Consider the following 27,055-nt stretch of genomic DNA (forward strand, 5'->3'; position numbering starts at 1 on the left):
ATTAAGGAAACAAGACAAGGACACAATAGTCATGATATAAAGCAATATCTCTATTTCATAAAAGAGGTGCCCCAGGTGTTAATTATGTAAAGAAGGGTATGAAGTACAGAAAGTATCATTTGACATGAATGTTCAAAATGGATAGAACTTCTGCTTTTCCACCAAGATCATAACCCAGAAGTCACTCCAGTCAAGTGGAATAGTCACATCAATCTCAAAGAACTGAGAAAGGCTGGATATATTCTAGGAAAGGTATTCTTTTCAGTCAATTTGCAATTGTGGTGATCTGGCAAACTACACTAGAAACATTTAAGAAAATTTGTGGGTAGACACTTAGGCATTTGTATCTCAACGAGTATGTAAAAAGTAGGCATTAAGAATCCCTGAGTTGGGCACTGGTGTGTTGACAATCCACAGTTTTATAAAGGAGTGGGACTTTATTTAGAAAGACCAAGTCTCTGTCTAGACAAAGACAATTTAAGTCATTTTCTGTGAAAGCAGGATGGAGTTTAAAAATGGTTAAAAATGACAGAAGTGAGGAGGCAGTACTGATTAAAATGAGGACACAAAGGACATGGAGGCAAGGATGAGTCTACATCTTTTGAACATAGCTGAAAATAGTTCACTAGAAAAATGGTAGCGTGTTGGTGGCCAAATTAATGAAATGGAGAACTCAGGAGAATAATTTCAGAGTTCAGAAGAATTTGGTTTTCAGTGAATAAGAGGCAATCAATACTTATTTGGACAATAGAGAGTAGTACTCAGCATAAATCTCGAATCTATCTAAAAAATGCAGGTCTGGCTGGCAATTTCTCTCTTTCAGTAGCAGCCACTATGGAAAACACTATGGCGGCTCCTCAAAAAATTAAGAATGGTTTTACCAAAGTAGCCAGCAATCCTTCTTCTTATCTACTCCCCCAAATTTGAAAACATTTATTCACAAAGATATATGCACCCCTATGTTCATTGCAACATTAATCATCATGGCCAAGACATGGAAACAACTGAAGTGTTTCTTGCTAGATGATTGGATAAAGAAGAGGTGGTACTCATCCATACTACTCAACCATAATAAAAGATGAAATACTGCCATTTGCGACAACATGGCTACATCTTGAAAATATCATGCTAAGCGAAATAAGTCAGAGAGAAAAAGTCAAGACCATATAATTTCACTCAGATATGAGATATAAAACTGAACACAACAAATTGACAAACAAAAAGCAACAATCAACAAAGCTCATAGACACAAGCATCAGTATGGTGGTTACCAGAGGGAAGGAGGGTGGAAGGTAATAAAAGGTAAAGAGGGTCAAATATATGGTGACAGAAGATTTGACTTTGGGAGATGGGCACAGAATGCAACATACAGATCATGTATTACAGAGTTGGACACTGGAAACATATATCTTCTTATTAACCAATGTCACCACAATACATTTAATTTTAAAAAACTGATAAAGCAACTAATAAAAGATGCAGGCCTAGAGAATAAGGTCAATTTGGACACCATCCATTGAAAGATTGTTCTGACAGTGGATGGGATGGGACTAGTTAAAATAGACTGTGGGAAATATTTATAGTTAAAGATGGAAGAAATAATAGGTGGCATGCAGGCAGTAGATAGTATCCAAAATAATCAGGAAAAGCCAGCAAACATGAAAACATATACCAACTTTGGTAGTAAAAAAGTTGGTAACTTTGAAATTTTAAAAAAGTGTGATGAACATTATAAAAATGAATAAAGTGGCCAAAGGGAGTAAATCTTTGGGGAGATCTTTGGACTTGGCCTCCAAAGGATGAAGGTGGAGGATATACAGTCATTCAATTTTGCCTAACAAATATCTGACAACCTACTCTGAATTAAAAAAAAAATGGTTAGCAAAATAAGCCTATTTTCTCTGGCTTCATAGAGCTTACAGTGCAGTGAGGGAAACTCAGAATAATAAAAAAACACACAGATATTCAATAAACATTTGAAAAATGCTCTAAAAGAAAATAGTGGGAAAATATAATAGAAGAAACTGATTTGGCCTAAATAATGAAGAAGGGTTCCCAGAGGAAGATCTGTATAAACTGAGATCAGGAATGAACTGGGCAAAAAGGGGAAGAGGGTGTTGGTTATTTGAGGCACAGGAAAAGCAGACACACCACCTTGGTATGGAGGCAGATTGGAGAAACTGAAGAAAGCTCCCCGCTGAGTGCCGGCTGTAGGTTAGGTAACAGGATTGGTCATGTGGCGGATTAGTATCCAGCGAACAAAGTAGATGAGGCTGGTGGGTGAGAAGCCAGATCATGCAAGTTTTTTATGCCACTTTAAGGAATTCAACTTTTACTTGGCAAGCAGTGGGAAGCCATTAAAAGGCTTTAAGAAGGAGAGTGAACTTATATTTATATTTTAAGATAATCACATAAGCTGAAAGGTGAAGAATGACTGAGAGTGGTAGTATCAGAAATAGAAGTCTACACTGAGAAGCGAATGCTTGTGTTACCAGTATCCTCTGGTGACTCTGTCTATAGTAGTGACACCAGGGATTCAAAATACACCCAGGAGCCCAAACATCAAGTAGTGATGGATTGGCTCTAAGGGAGAAGAATGGGGAGGTGTCGAGGTGGGTTTTCTGGCTTGTATTATAATGACTGTTGGTACCACTCTAGACATAAGCAATATTGGAGGAACAGCATTATTATTAACAGCACCAATGTAAAACAAGGTTTTGAATTTTTACTCAATAGCCATAATGAAAACCATTAATTTAGCCACACAATCACAGTCTCATGCTGACCAATAACAAGCTTTGGTCAGATGTTTGGCTGGGATTGTGTGTGTGTGTCCATGGAGTTTATCTCTCTATGCACAGCTATTTAGGATGGGGTGTGAATCTCCAGGACGGGCCTATTAGCGAGGCCTAAATCAGCAGAGCTAACTAGGCCAGAACGATGAAAAGAAATGCACTCGTTGTGATGGAGATCACTTTCACATACAGTTACCATTTTCCAGAACAAACAAACACAGTTGAGAGGCTCTAGTTGAGAACAACAATAATTAGTGTACAGGAGGGAAAAAATAAAAGTGAAAAAATAGTCTTGAGGAACATTATATTGTAAAACAGAAATTCTGCATATTTCTCCTGGCAATGGAAGCACTTCATTATTATTCATAATTAGTGTTCATACTACCATTTTCATTAACTTACAAACGAGATTTTCCCTTTTTCAATTAAATATTTACAATCTAAAGTTTGCTCACTGAGTATTTTGACTCTATACCCTCGCCTTACTTCCTCTGCCAATGCACAGCAAGTGCGGTTCTGCCTTTGATCATTACCCTGCTTTCACTCCCTGCACATCTCTAAGCCTCACCAGGCAGACATAGTGGCTCTCCTCACTGCCTATGTCTTCATGTAGAATGCCTAAAGCTATACTTTCTGAGCCAGCAAAATCTAGAAAAAATTAGCTTTTGAACAACAAAGAAAAACAAAGAAAAAGTTTAATTTTCTATACATTGAACCTCTTCTTCCTTTTCTAGTCTCAGGAATGTTTTTTTCCAGACTTCAAAATTAAGATATGTTTAGTCTCAAAATATTCAGAATCCAGAAATAAAATAGAAAATGAAACTTTTCTAAATCACACCTTTCAGATGGGAGGAATTATACATATTTTTATAAATATATCACACTATATGTAATGCTATGTATGTTTTGAACCTAACAATATATAGTAGACATATTTATATGTTGCATGAAGTTTGACCCGTTTATGAAAGAGTCTTCATTCTCTCTTCCATAAATAAGCTATTGTCTTATTTAGTTCTCTCAGAAGTAGTCTTTGAGACAAAGTTTCAGTGCAATATTTTATCTGGAAGGTGATTCCAGGAAATTCCAGTAGGGATACGAGGAAGTGATAAAAGGAAGAAAAGGCTTGGATAACTAATCTCTCTTAATCTACGGACCACTATGGATAATGAACTTGGTCTCACTGTTTGTAGAAGAGGCAGCACAGTTTTCTCTGGTGAGAAAGCTGGGGCTTTATGCATTGATTAAGGGCTGCCAGTGCACAGCAATAGGGGGCTGGTTCGAGTTGTGTTAATTTCTGGCTCTTTTGAACTAGAGTGCGTGCGTAGGCCCTGGCTTCGGAAGAAATAAATCCCTCATGCAATTGGCAGTCCTCAGACTGAAGTAGATAATGGGAAGAGCACAAATATGCTTTATTCAGTCCTTCCATTGGACATTTAGATCGTGTCCAGTGTTTTCACCATTACAAACCACTGTGATATCCGTATCCATGATTATTGCATGGCTGTCTGATTTTCCATGATACAATTCCTGTAAGTAGCATTAAAGAATAATTTTAAAATTTAAAAGAAGTATTCTTTGGGCATGTCTTGGAATGAAGAAACTTTATCCTTACATGAAAGTTTTTATAGAGTGGTCATACCATGTCATAGAACTAATTTTAAATGGACCATTCTAAATTTAGATTTAATATCTAAAATATCTAAATTGTTAGTTCCATTTATTTCTTTATTTTACACCTATCATTGCTATGATAAAATATCAATATTTTTGAACTAAAATAAATATAACTAATATAACAGGACTTAAAATTTGTCCAATTTTCCATCTTCAGATAAGGACAATATTGTTTTTAAAAGAACAACAGAGAGAAAATCTTTATTACCTGGGGCTAGCAAGTTCTTAGACTTGACACTACAAGTGCAATATCCCCATAAAAAATAAAATAATAAATTGGACATCACCAAAATGAAAACCTTTTGCTTTACAAAATATGTATGAAGAGGATGACATGACAGGATGTATGAAGGTACAGACATGAAGAAATTACTTAAAAGCCAAATGACATGTATAGAATATAAAAAGAGCTCTCAAAACTCAACAATAAAAAAAATTCAATTAGAAAGCAGAAAAAGACATTGCTAGACACTTCACAGAAGAGGATATTCAGATGGCAAACTTCATTAGCTACTAAGAAAATCCAAAACCACAATGAGAAATCACTATACACTTATCAGAATATTTGAATAAAAAATAGTAGTGATGACACTATATGTTGGTGACCATGCCTAGAAATTAGATCACTCATACAACGCTGGTGGAAATGTGGAATGGTACACCCATTCTGGAAAACAACTTGTCATTTTCTTATAAAACTGAACATACATTACCACACCACCCAGTAATTGCACTCCTGAACATTTATGGGAATGAAACTTACTTGCACACCACAATGTGTACGTGAATGTTTATAGTGGCTTTATCTTCAATAGCCTCACACTGCAAACAACCCAGATGTCCTTCCATGGGTGTATGGGCACACAAACTGTAATGCATCCTTACTGTACAATATTACTCTTCCCCCAAAATGTTACAAGCTACTGATACATATTACAGCTTGGATATATCTCCAGGAAATTATGCTGAGTGCAGAAAGTCAATACCCAAAACTTACATAGTTGTATGGTAGTGTTTATATAACATTCTTGAAATGACAAAACTAAAGAAATGGAGAACAGATTAGTTATTGCCAGGAATATAGGATGGGTTGGAGGAGGGAAAGCAGGAGAGAAGTGGGTGTGGTTATAAAAAGGCAATACTAAATGTGTTCTTGTGGAGATTGAACTGTGTCTTTACATGAACCAACAGATGTAACCAGAATACATAGAACTAAATACACATACACACACAAGTGTAGATGCCATCAAGGGGGAAACTGGGTAAAGCGTACACAGGATGTCTCCATATTCTCTTGAACTGCATGTGAGTCTATAATTATCTAAAAATAAAAGCTAAATTTAAAAAATGAGGACTTCTGTCTAGAATGTAAACACGTATGTAAATCTCAGTGATAACTTTTGAAGAATGCTAAACTTGTGCTCATTCACTAAAAAGTGCTTAATTTTTTGAACTTATTTTTATAACCTAAAATAAAAAAGATTTTATAAATACATGTATAAAATTTTTATATCCTAAAATTCAAAAAATAATTTACATTTTTAAATAATTTCAGGGGGTTTACTTCATTTGGGGGCTAATGCTTTTCATGTCAGATAAATAAAATCATTAAAAATTATAGAAAATTCTTTCTTGTCTATCTTCAAGGCAAAACAAGGAAAAGGAAATGACATAGCATTGAGATGAGTTATTAAAGAACTTATTGTGAAAGATGTTACCTTATTAAGTCAATATTAAAGAAACAACAAACAAACACTTCTCTCTTTACCAGATACTAGATATGCACTGCTCCATAATCATGGCTTTATAAGGTGGGTAGTATTATTACCATCCATTTTTATAGGTGAGCAAAGACTTATGCAATGCTTGTTATCTCTATATATATACAAGCCTAAGCAACCATTACGACTAAACAACTGGCCAGTAGCTATGATATGCATTGACTACCAGGGGGAAGATGCTTAATGCAGGACTGCCCCCTGGTGGTCAGTGCACTCCCACAGCCAACCTCCTGTGGCTGGCCAACTTCCTATGGTTCCTCCCACCAGCCAGCCAGCCCTGACCGCTGGCCAGGCCGAGGGACCCCACCCATGCATGAATTCGTGCACCGGGCCTCTAGTATATCAATAATGTTCTAAGTGTTTCACATATGTTAGCTTAGAAATTAAATAATACAATACCCCCTTTTACAGATAAGGGAACTGAGGGAGATTGTGTAGCACAGAACTCTGGAACTCTGACCCCAGACCTCGCTGAGATGTCTGCAGAAGCACTGGACACAGAGACTTTAAATCATCAATTCAAGGTCACACAGGTACTAGTGGTATAAATTAGGATTGGAACTTACATTCTTTCCACTACCCCAATGTTTATTATAAGTAGAATTATTTAAGGGTTTCATTTAAAAGTACATGTCTTCTTGGTTCCCCCCAGCTCTATTGACTAAAAACCTCAGGAAACTGTATTTTTAACAACCACTCTAGAAGATTTTAATTTTCATTAGACTCAAAGTCCAACTGCATCATAATACATGAAGCAGCTTCCCTATGAAGTGTGCATGAATATCTAGTATAATTTTAAATGATGCTACATTTCATTAATTTTAAGATACATGTTTTTTCACAATTTAACATCTCTGGGATAGTATTGCCTGTTATAACTGATGGTATCTTGCAATTATAGTAAAATATGTTTTTTCTTTTTAGTAGTATGTAAAACAGTGCTGTTTTATATTTGACACAGTACGGAAGTTCACTGGATAATGAAATAAAAAGACATTGCTTATTAAGCACTGTTCTTTTCAGTCCTGGGTCACACTGTGAAAAGGTGCCCATCTACATGCTGTTAGAGGCAGGGTGATGGGAAAGGACACAATGTCACCAATGACACCTAGATTCACATGTGCCGTGAGAAAGTCACTAATCATTATGGGTTAGAACAGATGAAGTGATATGTGTGAAAGCAATTTGAATATAATAAATCATTATTATATATGCCATTTATTAATGGCATGTATGAATGTGTGCATATGCATGGGCTTGAAGCAGCTTATTAGAGAAAATGGAAATAATTTGAAAATGCTCATTTACAAACATGGCACAATGCAGTGTAATAGACATTAAGATTCTCAACTTTACTGTTCTTTCTTAAAGAATAGCAAGCATATCAATAAGAAGTTAGTGCTCACTAATGCTTTCTCTGCTCTAGGAAAATAAGTGTTTTACATAGTCTTTTTCATTTGAGCCTCCTGGAAATTCTGTGAAATACCATATTTTTACTGTTGCTATTAACCCTGTTTTAAAGGAAACTGAGTTAGGCACCTTAACAAAGTTGACTAAATTGATCTAAAGAGAAAATGGTATAGATAGCATGTGAACAGAGGCAGCCCGAAACAGGAACTTGTGTGCTGAAGTATATCTCAAAGGAACATTTGCTCTAGGTCAGTGTTTCTCAACCTGTGGGTCGCGACCCCTTAGGGGGTCGAACGACCCTTTCACCGGGGTCGCCTAAGACCATCGGAAAACACATATATAATTACATATTGTTTTTGTGATTAATCACTATGCTTTAATTATGTTCAATTTGTAACAATGAAATTGGGGGTCACCACAACATGAGGAAATGTATTAAAGGGTCGCGGCATTAGGAAGGTTGAGAACCACTGCTCTAGGTTAACCTACATCAGTGAATCTACATAACTCAGAAGAAGAAAGTGGACAGAGAAGCCAGGCAACCACAGTCACTGCAAAGGAAAGAAGAGAAAGCAAGAGGAACACATGTTAAAGTATATGTATAAATGTTCATTGCAGTTCTTCAAACTTACTTGATCTGGACATTTTACTTTTATTTTTTAGGTTATGTGTCTCTAAAAAAATACATCTGGTTATGTAATTTTCTTTTTCTCCCATTTATACTAATGTGAACACTCTAGTTTGATTATTTTCATTTTTAAATATATTATCCATATCTAATCTCATGCTCTCCCCCGTCCCCTGCCCCCCCGCCCGCCCTGGTGACCTCGTTGTCTTTTATGTTTTTATTTAGGAAGCTCTATTATTTTTCTCTTTGAGCCTTTGCATGCATCTGGCAGCCTGACATTTCTCTTATCCTATCTATGCTTTATGTACTGGATATGTACTCTGTAATTGTCCTCAGGAAAATTGTGATATGTATTCTGTAATTGTCCTCAGGAAAATTGTGAAATGAATGTAGTTCTTGAAATACCACACAGATCTCCTCTTTGCATTCTCTCCTTCCTGTTCCTAAGCCCCTTCCAATAAGTCCAGTGATTCCTCAGTCTATTTTGTTAGATGTTGGAAGACTGTGAACTGATAAAATGTTGACCCCAAATATTATAGACTAATATGTTTCCCTTATGGGCATATTTATAGCTTAAAAGAAGACTAAATGGACAAAGCAACATCAGCATGAAGGATTGAACTGCCGAGTGAGGAACTGCGGGCCCTAATGTGGGATGTAGGCTCAGAGTGGGTCTGCTTCCAATACCCTCAGACACTCCTGCAGTGGAAAGACCATTTGCATACATGCAAGGCTTGTACATGATATTGTAGAAAACTAGATCAATAGAAAAGGAAAGATGCATGTTTATTTTATTAAAAATTATAACAGACACTGTATTACTTATATTAATATACTTCAAAATTAATTTTTGTGGGTTGCTACATACTAGCACTATACAATCTCTTATTTTGGGCTCATTAGACTGTTGAATTGTGTTAATTTTGGAAGCTAAAACATAAAATTCAAAGCAGAAACAAAATAAAATAATAAAAATAGTCCTTTCTGATCAACACTGTTTCTAATTTTGAAAATTAATTTGTTTTACATCATTTTGTTATGTGTAAGAATTCAATTTTGTTATCTAAAATATTACCCAGAACTACATAAGTATCTTATTATTTTTATAATGTATTTTTATTTTAATAGCATTTATTTTACAAGAATACTTTTTCTCTATCAAAAACTTTAGCAAATGAAGGGAAGAAAAATAGAACTTTCCCTTTTTAATCATTGTTACAATTTTGGTGTATGTAAATCAAATTATTATACAACTTGAAAATATTTGCATGTTTAAATATACTTCATGTATAGTGAACGATAGGATCCCAAGAAGTATCTACTACAACAAACTCTAGAAAAGAGTTAAGTCTTTGAATTTAGCGTCAGCTCATATGACCTCTCTATTGTAAAATTAAACATAATATTCTATGTATTATACTCATATATAATGATGCCATCTAACACAAAGCATGCAGAATTAGTCTTGTTTTCCTTAGTTTAACCATATAAGGACTGTTTGCACAAACATTAACAACATTTTCCCTTTTAATAAGAAATATAATTTTCTGTTAAGCTGGAAAGTTGGATTGCAAATGCTTAAACTGATGTTTCAATTGCATTGACTCCTCATTTTTTTTCAGTACATACGGTAGGAGGTATCTTCTGTCCATGAAATTTCATTGGCGTTATAACTGAAAGGTGACATTGCTGCTTATTGCCTAGGTTCATTGAATAAGTCTGTTCTAAATATAGCTCTAAATCATGGATTAATTTAGCAGTCATTAATTCAATAATCGCTGTAGAATCTAGGTAAATTGAAAGTTCTTAAACTTGTAAAAAGTCATAGACCTTGCCATGTAGAAGGCTATAATTTCATCTGGGAAGCACATAAACAGACAACTAAAGAATACTTGCCCTGCTAGTGGTGTGGCTTAGTGGTTGAGCATTGACCAATGAACCAAGAGGTCTCTGGCTTGATTCACCATCAAGAGACATGCCCAGGTTGTAGCTCAATCCCCAGTAGAGGGCATGCAGGATGCAGCCAATGGATGATTCTCTCTTATCCATGTTTCTATCTCTCTATCCTTCTCCCTTCCGATCTCTCTAAAATCAATTTTTTTAAAAAAGCAACAACAATACTTTAAAGGAATATAAGTACTGCAGGAAATCAAATATTGGTAAAGTCTTTAATTTCACTATCAAACTAAACAGCTTATGGAGAATAAACAGTACTTTAACATGTACTTTAGGGAGCAGCTGAGCTGACTTTTAAACATGGTTAATAGGTCTGTTAATGTTGATTGTATTTGCATTTTCACAATTTTGTGATATGTTTAGAGATATAATACTAAAGATCAAGAGAAAACTAAGTTAAATAGGCAGTAGAAAACCAATGCTAAGCGAGATAGTGTTCAGGATTCCATTTATACATTGTTTACTCAAATCATTGTCAAGTAGTATTACTCGTTTCCCTCAGAAAACCCACATTTAGCCTGGTGCCCCCATGAAATATGTGATTAAAATTATCATCCTCAATAACATTGGAGTTCTTAACCTGCAGTCAATTATTTCGCATATCATATAGAAGACCAGATATATTACATTAAGCCATGATTTTTAAAGCACACTTCATTCAGGAATATTATAGTGCCGACTTGTTTAATACAATCTTATAAATGATCCCTCACAAAGAATGTAAAAGTCAACAAATATCTTTAATGGGCTAATTGTGTTTCACTGCAGTGTTGAGTCTATAAAAGCTTTTTAATAGTGAGAGAAATGATGAATATTCATCTTAATTTGCAAATATAATTGCCATTTATATATCTTTCTATTTTTATCTTAAGTTCTTATTGACAGCAGAAATTTCCCCCAAACACTAATAGAGTAGTTAACATAATTTTATTTATTGAAAGAAAATCCAAAGGAAAAAGAAAACATACAACTATCTGAAACTATTTAGCCAAAGGAAAATATCAAAGGAAAAGTAAGTTAAATCTAAATTTTGAGATCTGAAATGTATCTAATATTCAATATAAATTTAACACAATGTATATTTGATTAAACTTATACATTTAAATATACTGATGAGACTCAAGAAATAAAAATATCCTGGAAATCCAGGACAACAATTAAGAGCCACAGGAAAACAAACTGAAACTAATGAACTAATCTCTAGTTCATAGAATTTGCCAGCATTTCATTGAAAACTAAGAATACATTGTAGCTCAACTCATGGAAAATTAGTACAATTGAAATTAAATTCAATCACTTATAAATATTCCCTTGAGAAAACTATTTCATTTTCTACCCAGAGTTTAACCTCTGCCCTATACAAAATTTTGAATTCCAATTCTTTATTTTTAATATACTCAATGTGGGTTCAGGGTAGTGTAATCACCACTCATAATTTATTCAGTTTTATATTAATAATGTCAATTAAGTAGTCCATTTACAAATATATGGAATATTTATTTCTTCTTAACTTTCACTTCTGTTTCTAAGCAGACATAAACATATAAAGGATTGATTCTGAATTGACATATTTCACATTAAAATTTCAAGTCTTTAAGTCTTACATTTTCTATGTAATAACATACATATTTATTTATAAATATTATGTATACTCAGGAAAGAACTTTTTATATCAGATTTGAAAAAAGGTCTGATCAGTCTGTGGTAGCTTTTCTCCTAAGTTAAAGTAGAAAATGCCAGAGACATTGCTTTTTAAAAATAAGCACTAAGAAAACTAATTAAACTAGTTAGCTACAAAGGGAACATTGTAGGAAGAAAAATAGCTTGGGATTGAACCCTATGATTTTATTGTTTTCACAGAAAATGTAATAACTCCTCATTGACATCAACTACCCAGTTGCAAGAAGAGTGTACCTTCTGCTTTGTTGAGACACAGACGAAGCAATTAGTAAGAAGTAGTCATCAACCAAGAAAAAAATGAATGGAGAGTAAATTTTTTCCAGTTTACATGTCTCTTGAAAGGCCCTGATAGTCGAAAGGCACATTAAAAAAAAAACCAAAACACAAAAAATTTTTTGATAAAGAACATGCATTCAAAAGAATCCTTTGAAATCACTTACTAAAATCAAATTAGCCTGTCACCATCTTTCAAATCACTAAAAAAAAAAAAAAAAATAGAGCAAGAAAAATACCACAGCCAGTTTCATACAATTTCAAGTACTGAACTAAATTAATTGTTCTCAAATTACACATTTTGACAAATAAGTTTATTATAGTCTTTAAAATAAAAATGCATGTTTGGTGAAAAGTTAGTACAGTTGTCACTCATATTTTGTCATATTTTAAAATATGAAAGTAATGAATGAGATTATTTGTACTATCTATAACATGATATAAGTGACTAGCTGTTTTGTGATTCTGATTATCATACTTTATTGCCATGCAAAGTCAATTCTGTGATGTATATGAAGTACCATTAGTTTAGCCTATTTCATGGCATTGTCCAATACCATGGATCTTTCAAGTCTTAAAGAAAATTTAATCACATGAAACTGAAAAAAACATTTTAAACCAGCGATACATAGCATATTATAATTCGTGATGGAACTAAAAAATATGTAGCAGGAAACATAAAAAAGTAAAAGTAGGAATATATATATATATATATATATATATATATATATATGAATGTAAGAGAAGACTCAGATTGTAAAGCACAAAATAAAAGATGTTATTTTTAAATAATGCACAATGAGTATTTAATATAAATTCCACAAAAATGGGGCCACTGTTACTAATGAAAAGTAATAATATTGGGCATGATTTGTGACTTCTGAAAACTTTTGTGACTTTTGATATCTAAATGTCATCAGTTTTTGGATGCAGTATAATTTCATATATCACTACATAGCAATGTCGCCAATAGAAATTCAAATAGGCCAATTGCAGAGATGTTAAAATGTGGAGAAGCAAGTGTCTTTGAAATGATGAAACCAAGTAATGCTCCTAATTAAGCAAGGATCAATTACTGGCAGTAGGAGATTATGTAGTATAATCTTTCTCCTGGAAATTAAAATCTCCACTGCCTGATGCCTTCCTATAAAAGAAGAAAAGAGATTGACATCCATCACGCTTAAAATATGTTATAAAAAAGAAAAGAGGGGATATTTTAGTGAGTTCAACTTATAATAAACACAAAAAATATTAGGAAAAGGAAGGCAGTTGGTAAACAGGTAAATTGTCGTTATTATCACTAATATTAAAGAAGAGTCTACTTAACACAATTTACATTTATTTCACTTATCCCAATTAAAAAATTCCTGCATTTTATCCATTGACTTTCAATTAAAACAATGAAACATTTGATCTGGAGTGAAAAACATTGATTCTAATTCTGTTTATTGGTTTACATAAATGATCCAGAACCCACTTGAGATATATACTTTGTTACCATATCAATAAATATGATTGCTTTGCAATTCTGATTGCCCTTTGTTCTTGGCACTCACCAGCAATTTCTCAAAAATTTAATCAAAATTAATTTTGAAGTACCAGCCAGTTCTCATGAACTTCTGAAGCCTTGTGTATTTTTACAGTGTGAAAGGTAATAATGTCTTAATACCTTATTAATGTTTAATAGTAGGATTGAAACTTTCAGTTACAGCTGTTTCTTTGTGTAGAGCTACTTTGAAGAAATGGAGACTTGTTTTCCTGAAAATGACATATGTATATCCAAATATTTTGAATATAGGTTTTTTTAGTTTTTTGTAAAATCCTGACTCAAATCAAAGTTTAAGAAAAGAAGGCAGCAATGAGTTAAGCCTCTGTTTAGATCTAAAACCTTTTTATTGATATTACCAGCAATGAGTGTGCAGGAAATCAATAAAAAAGATGGTCCACTATTACGGGATAATGGAGAAAAGAAGATAGTTGCCACACAAAATGGAAGGCAAACTGAAGGAAAATTTAGTATACATTAAGCTAAGTGCCCCAAATATTGTTTATCTCTTTGGCATGACTGTAATTTTGAAAAAAAAAAAACAACATAAAAAACAAACACAACAATATGCCTGATGTTTTCAAATAAGTCATGAAATTCATGTGTTTATCCATTTTAATTTAAAAGATTTGGCTTGGCTCAATTCTATCACTACTTAGATATTCAAACTAGTCCCCTCTTTAAGTATGAAAATACACGTTTAATTCCAAGTTCATATTTGTTTCGTGTTTTACTTTCAAAGATTTGACTTTTTTTACATGTATGACAAATGTGGGAGAGTGCATCAGGGAGTTCCTATTAAAATTCCTTCCTGTAGACATTAAGGTACATGAAGCACTGAAGGTATATCCCATGGTGACATAACAAATAAATTGTATAGCTATTCTCATTTTGGTGGTAAGTGAACACTGCTCAACAAACACACATACTGCTTTTCATACCTTACCTGGAAAGAGGCTTTATTGAACATAGTGTAAAGTTATCTTTTAAGGTGAATTATTGAATTTGCACAAACATTTCTATAGACTTAAAAAAAATCAAGCTGTGTCATTTCCCCACTACATTTTGTTGTGCTTTTTATATTAATATTTGCAAATGTTATAATTTAATACTTATATCCCAATTACTTGCATAACCAGTTTTTTTCTTAAATCCTGGGGTGTTGATAGAACATAATAATAATAATATTCTTCTTTAGACAAAAGTCTTAAATGAAGTTAAAAGCTGAGATAATTTAAGGAAAGAGATCTTCAAATTTTCATAACCAACAGGTTTAAGTGAAATTTACAATGCATTGGAAAACTGGCTGGTTAAAGGTATGATTTATCCTCAGGTAGCTCAAAATCATTTTTACAGGTTTTTGTTTTTTTTTCTGTAAAAGTGTTTTTTAATCTTTGTAAAATAATAAAATAATATTTCACAATTTGCACAGAGTCTGACTTAAGGGCAGAGGCATGTTACCCTCAGAGTTTAGAATAAAGCCAGATTTTTCAGGCCCAGTTCCGCTGTAGAGTTTGTATGCACTGAAATCACAAACATTTTCTTGTTCCCTCTAAAGCTAGGGCCAATTTCACTTCGAATGGAGGTGAGAGTGAAAAATCACTCTTGAGCTGAGTATTATCTTAACCTTTTGCTCTGGTTGACCCATTCAATAACCTGGAAGAAAAAAAGTTGCTCCCTTGTCTGGTCTCAGTGGACGTTACTTTCTAATGGACAAAAAGCTGAAAGGCCATGGCTGTCTGGTCAAACAAGTATCTCCTCTGCATGGGCTTCCGCAGCAGCTTCGGTCCTTTCTTCTTCAGAAGCGGCTTTGTTGTCTTGCCTGCAATTTGCACGTTTCGGCTCTGCAGTTTGTTTATAAAATAGTTTTACACAAACCACTCTTAGCAGTGCAAGCTTCTGAGCTGGAAATTATTCAGGCTTGTTTCATTGAAGGCACTTAGTTTCCATGGCAATTTATAAAAGATGGTGGTTTGGTTTCTTCACTGGAACAGATGACAGTTTGGGTGTTCAAGTGGCCGCGAGCAAACTCCGATAAGCCTGTGTGTTATGTAAGCCCAGGTTGACTATCCTGGATAGCAGTGCATGCAAAAAGAGACAGCACACAGTTATCTAGCTTAGCCATGGGAGGAAAACAAATACAAATTATAAAGGTTGGGTGGGGATAGGTGGGGAGGATGAATGTTTTAAATAATTCTGAGTTCAGGTTCTTTTCAAGGAAGGGTAACAACCAAAGGTAAAAGGGCCTACATTTATTGAATTCTCTACGTAAAAGCTTTTCCAAAGGAAAATAAATGCCAGCTCTTCACGTACCCTGTTTACAGTGAGGTTTTTGTTGGCAGGCCATTAGGTTTCCATGGTAACAAGCAAACTATTCATTTGAAACAAAACCAGCCAAGACTTTGTGCTTTGACAAGAATTTCTATAGCTCTTTTTTTCCCCCCAGAGTTCAACCAGATGACCAGATGACACTGTGATCGTTTTAGCCACAAAAGCACCTGAAGGTCTCTTCTCTATTCAGGTCAAGACTATGTTGTATACGCAGTTTGGAATAACTTATACTTCCATGACATCTTTTTATCCCCAGTGCTTAAAAAATTTGTTTTTATTATTTTATTTTTGAGTCAGTAGTCAGTGGAGGAATCTTTGGTAGTTTGTTTTTTCAATGTCCATTTACAAAGACTCTTCATGCCAGTGCCTGGTGAATCTTTTATAGCCTCTGCCAGGATAAGGTCACCTTCGAGGACTCAGGATAGAGATGAGGACAATAACTGGAAAAAGCCATATATGTACTAAAATTCCAACAGCACCGTCAACGGAATCTAAAGACAAGGAAAACAAATGCCAAGAAACAACCAAACAAAAAATAAGTATTCCATGCAACAACCAACTCCACTTTGGTAAACTAGTGAAACATTTTTTGTATATGAAAACAATTTTGGAAAACTTTTTTTTTTCTTTTCGGTTTTATTTATCAGCTTCATTTCCAAGACAAGTGAAAGGACTATCATTTTAATATGTGGTTAGGCACTTGCTAAACATATTTGCAGATTTAAATTGATATAAAATGCTATAAAAACTGTTCAGAAGATACTTGTGTAGGTTTGTGGCCGCACTCAACCTGAGTTCTGCTAGCCACATGAAAGCATGCACACATAGAAAATTCTCAGGAAACCTAATGGTCAGCTCCCCCCCAACCCCCCACACACACAAGCTTTCAGAAATGTTTAAGCTTAAAGACTGAGAGAAAAACTACACTTGATGAAAACTAGGAAGGAATTGTTATGGGTATTGAAATTAGCTACTGCAAATAGTGAATTATATATATTCAGATCAGTCCAACATTTATAAATTAAATAATTATCTCTTTAGTGTAATTTTTAGAAGCACTATGAAGTCCATTCTAACTAAAATATATCTTCCAGCACTCTGCCTTGAGATTCCTTCTACAATTGGTATTTCACCTAACTCCTCAAGTTCAGGTCATACCTCTTAGGACATATACCCTACCTAGAGATGCTAAAGCAGGTAAACCCAATAATTCATTAACCTGGCTTAAGTTACAACATGGCTCTCACCTAGGGGAGAACTGAGTTTTGAAAATAAGAGACACACAATCTCAGCTTTTGACAGTGTGGGTGGGCCACAGTATCATTTACTGCCCTAGAAGGATTGGGAGTCTGAGCAGTTAGGAAGAGGCTTTTGACTGCCAAACTGGTTTGTACTTAGAAATTAACATTACTTTAATATTCATTGAACGCTATTCATCCAAATGAATTTCATAAATGATGAATAGTACAAATTAACAAAATACTTCCTCACACCAAATAGAATATATTTTGTTTAATTAGGGTTATGTGTTGCCTCTGATTAACAGAGGCTAAAATAATTAACTTTAATATTTATAGATGTATTTTATCTAAGACAGCCCAACATTTCTCTGGATTTAGTATTTTAAGGAAACATTCTATTGTGTAATAATAAAGTTCCTATAAGTTTTCGTTATCATTTCACTGTCTCTACTTTTACTTCTGCTTTCTTATTTCAGAAGTAAATTATGTTCTCTTGCTTTCATCATTTGGAAAGTTTAATTCACCTTATTGAATTTAGTCTATAATATTTTTCAGTGATTAAGTTATCAAATGTAAATTTTCTTTGTAAGATAGTAACTATCTTTGGTTAATATGTTACTGTCACTGATTCATATTATAAAATCCAGAGGAAATCCCAGTCCCTCCGAGGAGAAAGCATGCTTTTCTGTGCATTTGACAAACCTATTTCATTTGAGCTATTAGTTTTCTAAAGCGAAATTAGCCTGACACAGGGTGAAATTTACAAATGTGTTACTTGAAATGAAATTCTAAGTGTAATGATAAGAAGGTAAATCTATGAGCAAAATGGCTCATTGTTATATACAATTTTAGCTTCTGTCTTTTTAAACATCTCATTACAATGTTTAAAGATGTAATCAATTCAGTTCATATGAGAGAGCAATCACTGGGTAGCTGTACAAATATGACTTTCAACAACTAGACTGATATAATTTCTTACTAATTATACTCAATTAACAAAGACTCAGATTTGCTCTAGACTTAATACAAAATTGACTTTCATGCTCCTTTTGTATGTGAATAATTGATGAATTTATTTTTATAAATTTAGTTGCATTTATACCTCTTTATGTGATCACAAAAGTAAGGATTCCAGATGGTCCTATGAAAATCTTTCAATTGGAAAAATTTGTAATAGGAATGATTTGAGGTTTCTCAACTTCAAATGAACAACATGAAGATGAAGTTTTTAAGAAGCAGCTCAATACACACTCTGATGGTTTTTGCATTATTTATACCTCTTTTATATAAAAATTGATTTGTAGTGAAAAAATAACATTTGAAGACATCATTAAACCATAATATTCAAACCAGAATAAATGTGGAATCAAATTACCAAGCAATTGATTGTGGTGCAGGTAGAAGGAGATTAATTATACCAGAAAAAAATAAATAAATAGGGCTAGGCCTAGCTGGTTTGGCTCAGTGGATAGAGCATTGGCCTTTGGACTGAGGGGTCCCGGGTTCGGTTCTGGTTGGGGGCATGTGCCCAGGTTGTGGGCTCGGTCCCCAGTGGGAGTTGTGCAGGAGCCAATCAGTGATTCTCATCATTGATGTTTCTCTCTCTCTCTCCCTCTCCCTTCCTCTCTGAAATCAATAAAAATATATTTTAAAAAATAGGGCTAATCCATTATTTAATATAGGGTGTCCCCCAAAAATGTATATACACACTTTGAATAATTATAAAGGAAGTGCTTATTAAAATACATTTCATTTTCAAAATTGAGCTATCAGCTGTTAAAGTGTGTATACATTTTTGGGAAAACCCTGTTAAGACTGTTAAAAATATTAAACCTGTTAAAATGTTTAACAAACGTAAAACCTAAGAAATATTTTCATAAACTGGGGGATTAAAAAGCACTATGTCTGTACAAATATATGCTGAGTATATAGTTTAATTAAATATTTTAAGAAAAGTTGAAAACTTCTGAAATTAATATCAACCAAAATATTTTAAAATCCCAATTAAAAATCATAAACCTAAATCAAAATTATATTTTTTCTTAGGCTAAACAAGCATACAGCCAAATTTAATACTTTGCTTTTAAGTTATCCTCAAAATTTTAGCTTCTTAAATATAAGAAATTCTAAATAAACAAACTAAAAATAAATTTTTAAATTAGAATATATTAATTTACATTAATATAGTATTTACATTAACATCTCATCAAACCAATTAAAAAAGAGACACTTACTCTTAGTCGTTAGGTCTTGTTTTGCACATTCTCCTTCTGCAATTGATACATCATCAATGGCAATGTCACCTTCTATGCCAGGACCTCGAATACCTTCAAAAATGAGCTACAAATATGAATGAAACAAACCTAAATGTAGAGCTTTAATTTCTATTGAGAAATTTATGAGCAAAACCTAAAATTGTCAACATTCCAAACATCTTTTACATTCAATAGTCTTCAAAATTCTTACTTACAAAAACCAAAATATCTTAATAAAAACCATAATGGGATATGCCTTGCATAGTATAAGTTGTTGTTGTTTTTTACAGCAAAATCTCTGCATTGGTTTTAAAACAATGCTACACTTAGTTGAATGATATAATAAAACACCTACTATAAACCCTATTACTTTTCATTTTCTGGGGTAAGGAAAAATTTTGTTTGAGCAGTATTTCTCTGAAAAAGATTCCTTCCAAATTTCTCTTAACACATAACACCAGTATTTTTTTTAGAAATGTTTCAAGGAATGAATCTGTTCTGGGTTCTCTACAACAGTATTATAATTTTTGAAGCCCAGAGCAAGGGTTTATCATATTAGCAGCCGACCTTTGAATTTCCAGAATCTAGAACAGTGGCTTGCACTGAGGCTTAATACCGGTGTTGAAAGAATAAGGAGTAAAATAACCTTCCTTTATTGTTAAATTCTGGATACAATGTCAATATAAGGACAATCAGCAAATTATTATAGCAATTATTTTATTTACAGAAACAACTCAGAATTTTCTCTATAACCTATTAATTATTTTTTGTTTCCAGTAAAACCTTTTAATCTGTTTGATACTAAAAGGCAACCTATGTATTTTGTGACTATATTCCCAGAAAAAATTTCTGCATGTCAAAATAAAATGTCTGTTTTGGTCTTTCCAGAGAATAATTAGCTTAATAAAGAGCAATTCTTTAACATCAAGCTGATGTGTGCATTTTAATACAATTTCTAGCCTTATTTCATTGCAACAATTTAGGGTGAAAGTCTATTTATATGAATACCAAAACTTTTGTTTTAGTATTTTATCTTTGGGGGTATTTTAATATGGCTGCTTAAAGGCAAATTTGTGGTGATTTTCAGAGAATTTAGGCATTATTTGAGAAGCCACCTTCATAATTTCATTGATTGAACTAATTGTAGGCAAATCAATTCGTTATCAACTTTAGTATGGAGTCCCTGTCCCCACTTAGACATCATCCTTAAAAATAAGAATAATGTTCATAACTTGAAGGAGAAAAATATTGAGAAGTTTTAACTCATATTTAATTTCTATAGAGAGGTTTTCCTGCTCACTTATGTTGAGGCATGTCCATAAAGAGTGCCCAAAGCCATTTCTTAGAACATCCAAAACGTCCTGTATCACTGAAGCCATAAAAAAACTGCAGGCCCAAGGGGGGGCGGGGGGGGGGGGAGAATAAGCACACAGTTGTAATACCTTAATCAATAAGAGAAAAACAAAGCAAAACAAAACAAAACAAAACAACAACAAACAACAACACTGCAGGCCAGCGCTAAACTCTTCTGAACCCAGCTGGCAGTATACAGATGCTCATCCCCAGCATTGTCAAGGAAGCATGCGTGGCTGTCTAGAAATAATGGCTCCCATATGACTTGAGGTGGTATTTTGGAAGGTATCTGGGAAGTGGCCAAACAACCCTCACATGACTGTTTAAATCACAAGTGAGAATTAAAGAAAATCCCCCAGGTCAGCACCCGGGAACTGGGCGGCCACCGAGAGGGCCTGGTGGGGCCGGCCAAGGCGCTGCCCAGGGTGGGGGTGGTGGGGCGCCCCTCGCGCTGTTGCTGCCTGGGAGGAGGGAAAGCGCTGCAGCTGGCAAGCGCCCCACTGTGGGACCACGGGATGGTGTAGCCCACAGACAGCTCTGAGCTTTGGAGAGTAGGAGGCTGCAATCCTGCCCAAGGACATCCAGCAAGTGCGGGTGTCCTGCCAATGAGTCAGCGGTCTGTGTCCGCCTGATGGGGTCATTCCAGGGCTGGCTTTCCTCGGGGATCTCACATGCACAATTGGAACCCTTGGCTGCCCTGATCGCAGTGGGCGCCCCAACCCCGCAGAAACGGCTGGGATTGTTTACAGCCCGCTGTCTCTGCTTCCCCTCCCCGTCCCTGTGAAGACCTTACAGATGAACTGACACCCCAGTCTGCGGGCTCTGTGTAGAAGGCAGCATGAGAGGGAGAGCTGGGGCAGGTTTGGATCCTCTTTGCCAGCCACCCTGACCTAAGAAGGATCCTGGCAGACGATGGCTTTGAGGGACAGCCTTTCCGGAAAGACTCCCCCTGTCTGGCTAACTGAGTTCCCCTATGATGACGAGGTGAGATGATGAGGTGAAGGGCGGTGGCTGAGCCGGTGGAGTTGGCCCAAGAGTTGCGCAAGTTTGCCCTGAATAGTCCTCGGGAGGCTTTCCCTGCCTGTCCCCAGCGCTGAGAGTCTCAAGCTTGAAGCCTGAGACAAGAAACCCGAAACCAAGTAGCTCCAGGAAGGCATATGGATCCTAGAAATCGCCTTATCCGTAATTGAGTGTCCGTGTAAATAAAATCCTACTTAGATTCACCAAATAAAAAAATAAATAAATACCCATAGTATAAACATTCAAGAACACTGAATATGGAAAAGAAGTAATTTTAATGACTGCACAATATTCCACCTTATAAATACTTATTTAACCAGTACCTATTGTAATTGCTAAACATTAAACTGATTTTTTAGCAATTCTGAACAAATTCAGAATTGTTAAAATTGAGGTGAATAAATTCCAAAATATTTTTATACATGCTTATTTAGACCACATGGGTATTTAAAGTCATTAAAAACTGCCCCTATAGCACTCTGTGAGAAGGCATCATTTTTGCTAACCATGTATTTTTAAATATATTTTTATTGGTTTCAGAGAGGAAAGGAGAGGGAGAGAGAGGTAGAAACATCAATGATGAGAGAGAATCATTGATAGGCTGCTTCCTGCACGCCCCTTACTGGGGATTGAGCCAGCAACCCAGGCATGTGCCCTTGACCGGGTATCAAACCTGGACCCTCCAGTCTACAGGCCTACACTCTATCCACTGAGCCAAACCAGCCAGGTAACCATGTGTTTTTAAATCTTTTGGATTGATGCCACTTATCTGGTAGAGAATCAATGTTAGAATAAATCAGTGGTTATTCTCATCCCCTTTATAGTTTTAGTTATGGGATGCTGAGTCTTCTCTCCTGAAAATAACAGCATAAATGGAATGTTATCTTGGAGAAAGTCAAAGCTTAGATTCATGTTGATATGAGTCTTATTTCATAAAAGCAAGCGCTTCCATTTGGCCATAAGACTAATACCTTATTGAATGTGAGCAAAGTGATGTCATCACAGATTTTTCTTTTATGTGGGTATTTTAAGGGATTGAACTGAATAAAGTGTCGATTTCTGACTTACACTCAAATTTTAATTCTGGAAGGAGCAGGAATGCATTATTCAGGAAGATTTTGTGTGGTAAAGAGGAAAATTCTTTCCACCAAGACTTTTCATTTTAAAAGACAGAGAGGGAAAGGGAGGGGAGTGAACACTGCTCACAGAGTAAAATTCAGGGTTTACAACGTAGTCGTGGCAAAGATAAAGGGACATGCTTTGTGCGTGAAATGAGATGCTGGTGAAAAGGATAGTAAGGGTAGGTTAGAAAGTTCTGCACCTGCTCACACAGATTTAAAACAGAAGCTGAAGTCAGAATTCTTTCATGGGAAGGGATGCTCGAGAAACAGGTTTGGGAGTACATAGATTCTCCATCTTAGCTAGGCAGAGGTGAATAGATAGTGAAATTCACCACAGTGTTTCTTATTTAAAGTAGAGAATTATTTTCAATAAGTTCTTGTTACCTGGAGATAAGAGTCAAGATAAAATAACAGGGTTATCCATAGACACAGAGAGTGGGTGGTGAAGGCTTGGGTGGGAGGAGGCAATGGGGGCGGGGGGGATATATGTAATACTTTCACCAATAAAGATTTATACAAAAATAATGGGGTTATTTTAAAACTAAAAACTAAAATATATAAGTCATCAAAATCATTCCTGTACTTTCAAAGCTGCTTTCCCTGGAATGACCCTGTCATTGCTCATAGCACTTCAAAACTTCCCTTACTGACTTTAAAATGGTAAACACTTTGGAGCAGGGAAGGCACATCCACAAAAATAAAAAAAAAAAATAAGGCAAACTTATCTTTGTCTCCTTAAATATTATTCTCCTGACATTTTTATTAAATGAAAATCCCTTAATAGCATGTATTAAATCATCTTTATAGACCTTTAGCAGTGAAATCTGAAAATATGCACATTCACTTTGATTCTCAGTTACCAAATCCGTAAAGTAGGAAACATTAAAAACTCTTCTGCCCACTTCACAGAATGTTATTGGAGAACTTAATTTCAAAACTTAAAATGAAAAGCTAAAAACTCCTACTTTCCCTACTAATTTCCTTTCCCTTTGTCTCTCTGTGCAGTTTCATCCAAGCACAAGATGGGAACTACTAGTCAGCCTATGCTACCGATCAAGTCCCAACACAGAGTGGGTGCGAAGGAAGCTGCCACCCTTGTTTTATGGTCGGATTGAGAGGGAGTGCTGGGAGACCTTTGAAGGTAAACATCAGCTGACTGACTGATGTAATTTAATATGTGTGCTACCTGCCTGCTGGCAGTATGTTGATTCTAAGTGTGTAGTTGCTGAAAAGCAAACATACAAATCAGCAGAAGTCAAAGTGTCATGTGTCCGGAGGACTGCCTATGTCTAGAACATTCTCTCGTGAATACTTCATCCTTTGGTGATCCTGAATGAATTGTTGCAGTAATAAAAGTTGGCTTATTTGAAAATCTATTATTTCATTTATCTGTACAACTATGGATAATATAGTTTGTCACTGTATAGAGTCAGTTGATTACTTTCTATATAAGCATGGTGGGTGTTTCATTTCTTGTGTGGAAATAAGTCATGGAATTAGTAGTAGCTGTAACTAGAATAATAAAAATAATTTCTGACAATCAAACTCTTGGTTCAGTTATAATCAGTGTTTTTAATATTTATTTGTAATCTTGTGATGATGGGAAATTTCATTCAGTCGGTCAGAGAAATACTGTAGTCTGCCTCAGGGTCCTATTTGAATAGGAAGGAAAAGGTCTTGAGCAGTATGTTTGTTTTCTGTCAATTTCCACAGCAGCTTTGCTATTGAGAAGCTATAGATTGTGTTTCACTTGTCTTGATTCTTACAAAGAAATTTTTATTGCATTGTTTTGCTTATGCTCTGAACCCCAACTACAATTATATCTTTGAATTATTATAATAACACTAGAGGCCTGGTGCACAAAATTCATGCATGGGGCGGGGGGTCCCTCAGCCTGGCCTGCACCCTCTCGCAATCTGGGACCCCTTGGGGGATAACTGGCAGTCAGACATCCCTCTTGCAATCCAGGACCACTAACTCCTAACTGCTTGCCTTCCTGCCTGCCTGATCACCTCTAATCACTCCGCCTGCCTGCCTCATCACCCCTAACCACTCGCCTGCCTTCCTGATCACCCCTAACCAGTCTGCCTGCCTGCTTCATCACCCCTAACCACTCGCCTGCCTGCCTGATCGCCCCTAAATACTTCCCTGCCTGCTTGATTGCCCCTAACCACCTCTACCTGCCTGCCTCATCACCCCTAACCACTCGCCTGCCTACCTAATCGACCCTAACCACTTGCCTGCCTGACTGATCACTCCTAACCACTCTGCCTGCCTGCCTGATCACCCCTAACTGCTCACCTGCCTGCCTGCTGGCCCCTAACCACTCACCTGCCTGCCTCATCACCCCTAACCACTTGCCTGTCTGCCTGATCACCCCTAACCCCTTTGCCTGCCTGCCTGTTCACCCCTAACTGCTCACCTGCCTGCCTGATCGCCCCTAACCACCTCTGCCTCACCCCCACCACCGTGGCTTAGTCCAGAAAGATGTCGGAATGACATCTAGAAGGTTGTTTGGCTGTCCAGTCTAATTAGCATATTACGCTTTTATTATTATAGATTTTGCAGGTTCTAATAAACTCATAAGAAGCTTGCAGACTAAGTAACCCTTTACGGTTACTTTTTAAAGAAATATTGTCTTGACTACAAGGTAGATAACAGAAATAAAATGCATAGATATTAAATTGAAGAATGCACCATGACCAAACTTTTAAGAGTTTATAAAAATAAATCCTTACCTTTTCTCAAACATAAAAATAAGAAACTCTAGCAATTAATTATACTATGATGTATCTCAACTTGGCAGAAATGACATGTATGAAATGGAAATAATATAAAATGCTCTCTAATTGAATAGATAAGATTATGTAATATTTTTATGAAGTACCATTATGATTCTGACTACTATTATAATTACAGAGATAAAACTGTTAGGTCTGATCAAGCAATTGAATCGATACCTCTCCTCCAGGAACTGGCTTTTCAGGCCATTTCACTATGGACATTCCCTTTGCTGAGACCACATTTCACTTGCAGCGACCATATTCCATTATCTCCCCTCTGGGTAAGCACAAAGAAGTCTCCCCCAGAAAAAGCCCTCCAAAAGTCCTTTAAAAGCCACTGACTCCCATTACTGGGTGCTGGAGCCATCCAGCCTCAACCACCTGGTGTGTGGATGATTAAATAAATTCGTAATCCCTCACCATTCTGGCCTTGTGAGTTCCTCCTTCCACGACCTAACATTTGGTATCGAAACTGGGAAGGGAACCACGAGAATGGGGAGCCATTGCCTTGGCTTCAGTCACACTGAATTTGCTTCTCAGAGAGCAATAGGCAGTGGCAGCTTGTCCTGGGCTTACCTCCGAATCCTACTCAGGTGACTCAATTGTCGGCCTCAATCAGGCCTCCCTCCCTTACAGGGTTCCCCCCTCCCCCCCTCAGCCAGCCAAGGAGGACACCAGACCAAGAATCTCTCCTTCTCCATTGCTGACCTTCCATCCCACACCAGCCAATCTTCCCTAGGTGAGTGACGTTCCACAATTCCCCTCGTTTTGGGTTTTCTGCCCACTCTCTCTCACTGACTTTTCAGAAGTATCTGGTCTCAAAAGTCCTGGCACTAGGCCAGAAGACTCCTCACTCCTCAGCCGTTTGGCTTTGGGTCCTTCTGGATTGGGGACACCCAGTTCAGAGGGTCATCTCTCCTTTCTCATGGTAATTTTTTAGCAGCAGGGACGCCTGCCCTAAACAGTCACCTTTGGATTTGTGGTCTGTCACTCACCCTTCCTCTCTCATGGGCCACGCCACACTCCCTCTGCACACTTACGGGGAGATCATGCCCAATCATCTCATCTTATTTTGTAACACTGTTTGGCCACAACATAAACTAGATAATAAGTCTCAATAGCCTGAAAACAGTACTTTCAATTTTAACACACTGAGCAATTTAGATAATTGCTGTCACTGCAATGGAAAATGATCAGAGATTCTC

The 27,055-nt window shown here is 35.8% G+C and overlaps 1 protein-coding gene and 1 pseudogene across 2 annotated transcripts in view; one reads left to right on the plus strand and one right to left on the minus strand.

Annotated features, from left to right (window-relative positions):
- Positions 1–14,684: 14,684 nt before the first annotated feature.
- Positions 14,685–27,055, minus strand: part of MDGA2 (MAM domain containing glycosylphosphatidylinositol anchor 2) — a 905,340-nt gene continuing 892,969 nt past the window's right edge. For both annotated transcript variants that reach the window (XM_006090751.3, XM_006090753.2), the window contains 2 exons: positions 19,553–19,658; positions 14,685–16,568 (listed from right to left, as the gene is read on the minus strand). In XM_006090751.3, coding sequence (XP_006090813.1) covers positions 16,480–16,568; positions 19,553–19,658 — 195 coding nt within the window. In that variant the 3' untranslated portion in view covers positions 14,685–16,479. The remainder of the gene's footprint in view (positions 16,569–19,552; positions 19,659–27,055) is intronic.
- On the plus strand, positions 19,819–22,069 carry LOC111826459 (annotated as a pseudogene).

This window comes from Myotis lucifugus, unplaced genomic scaffold (assembly GCF_000147115.1).
Source record: "Myotis lucifugus unplaced genomic scaffold, Myoluc2.0 scaffold_81, whole genome shotgun sequence".
In the NCBI taxonomy this organism is placed as follows: domain Eukaryota; kingdom Metazoa; phylum Chordata; class Mammalia; order Chiroptera; family Vespertilionidae; genus Myotis; species Myotis lucifugus.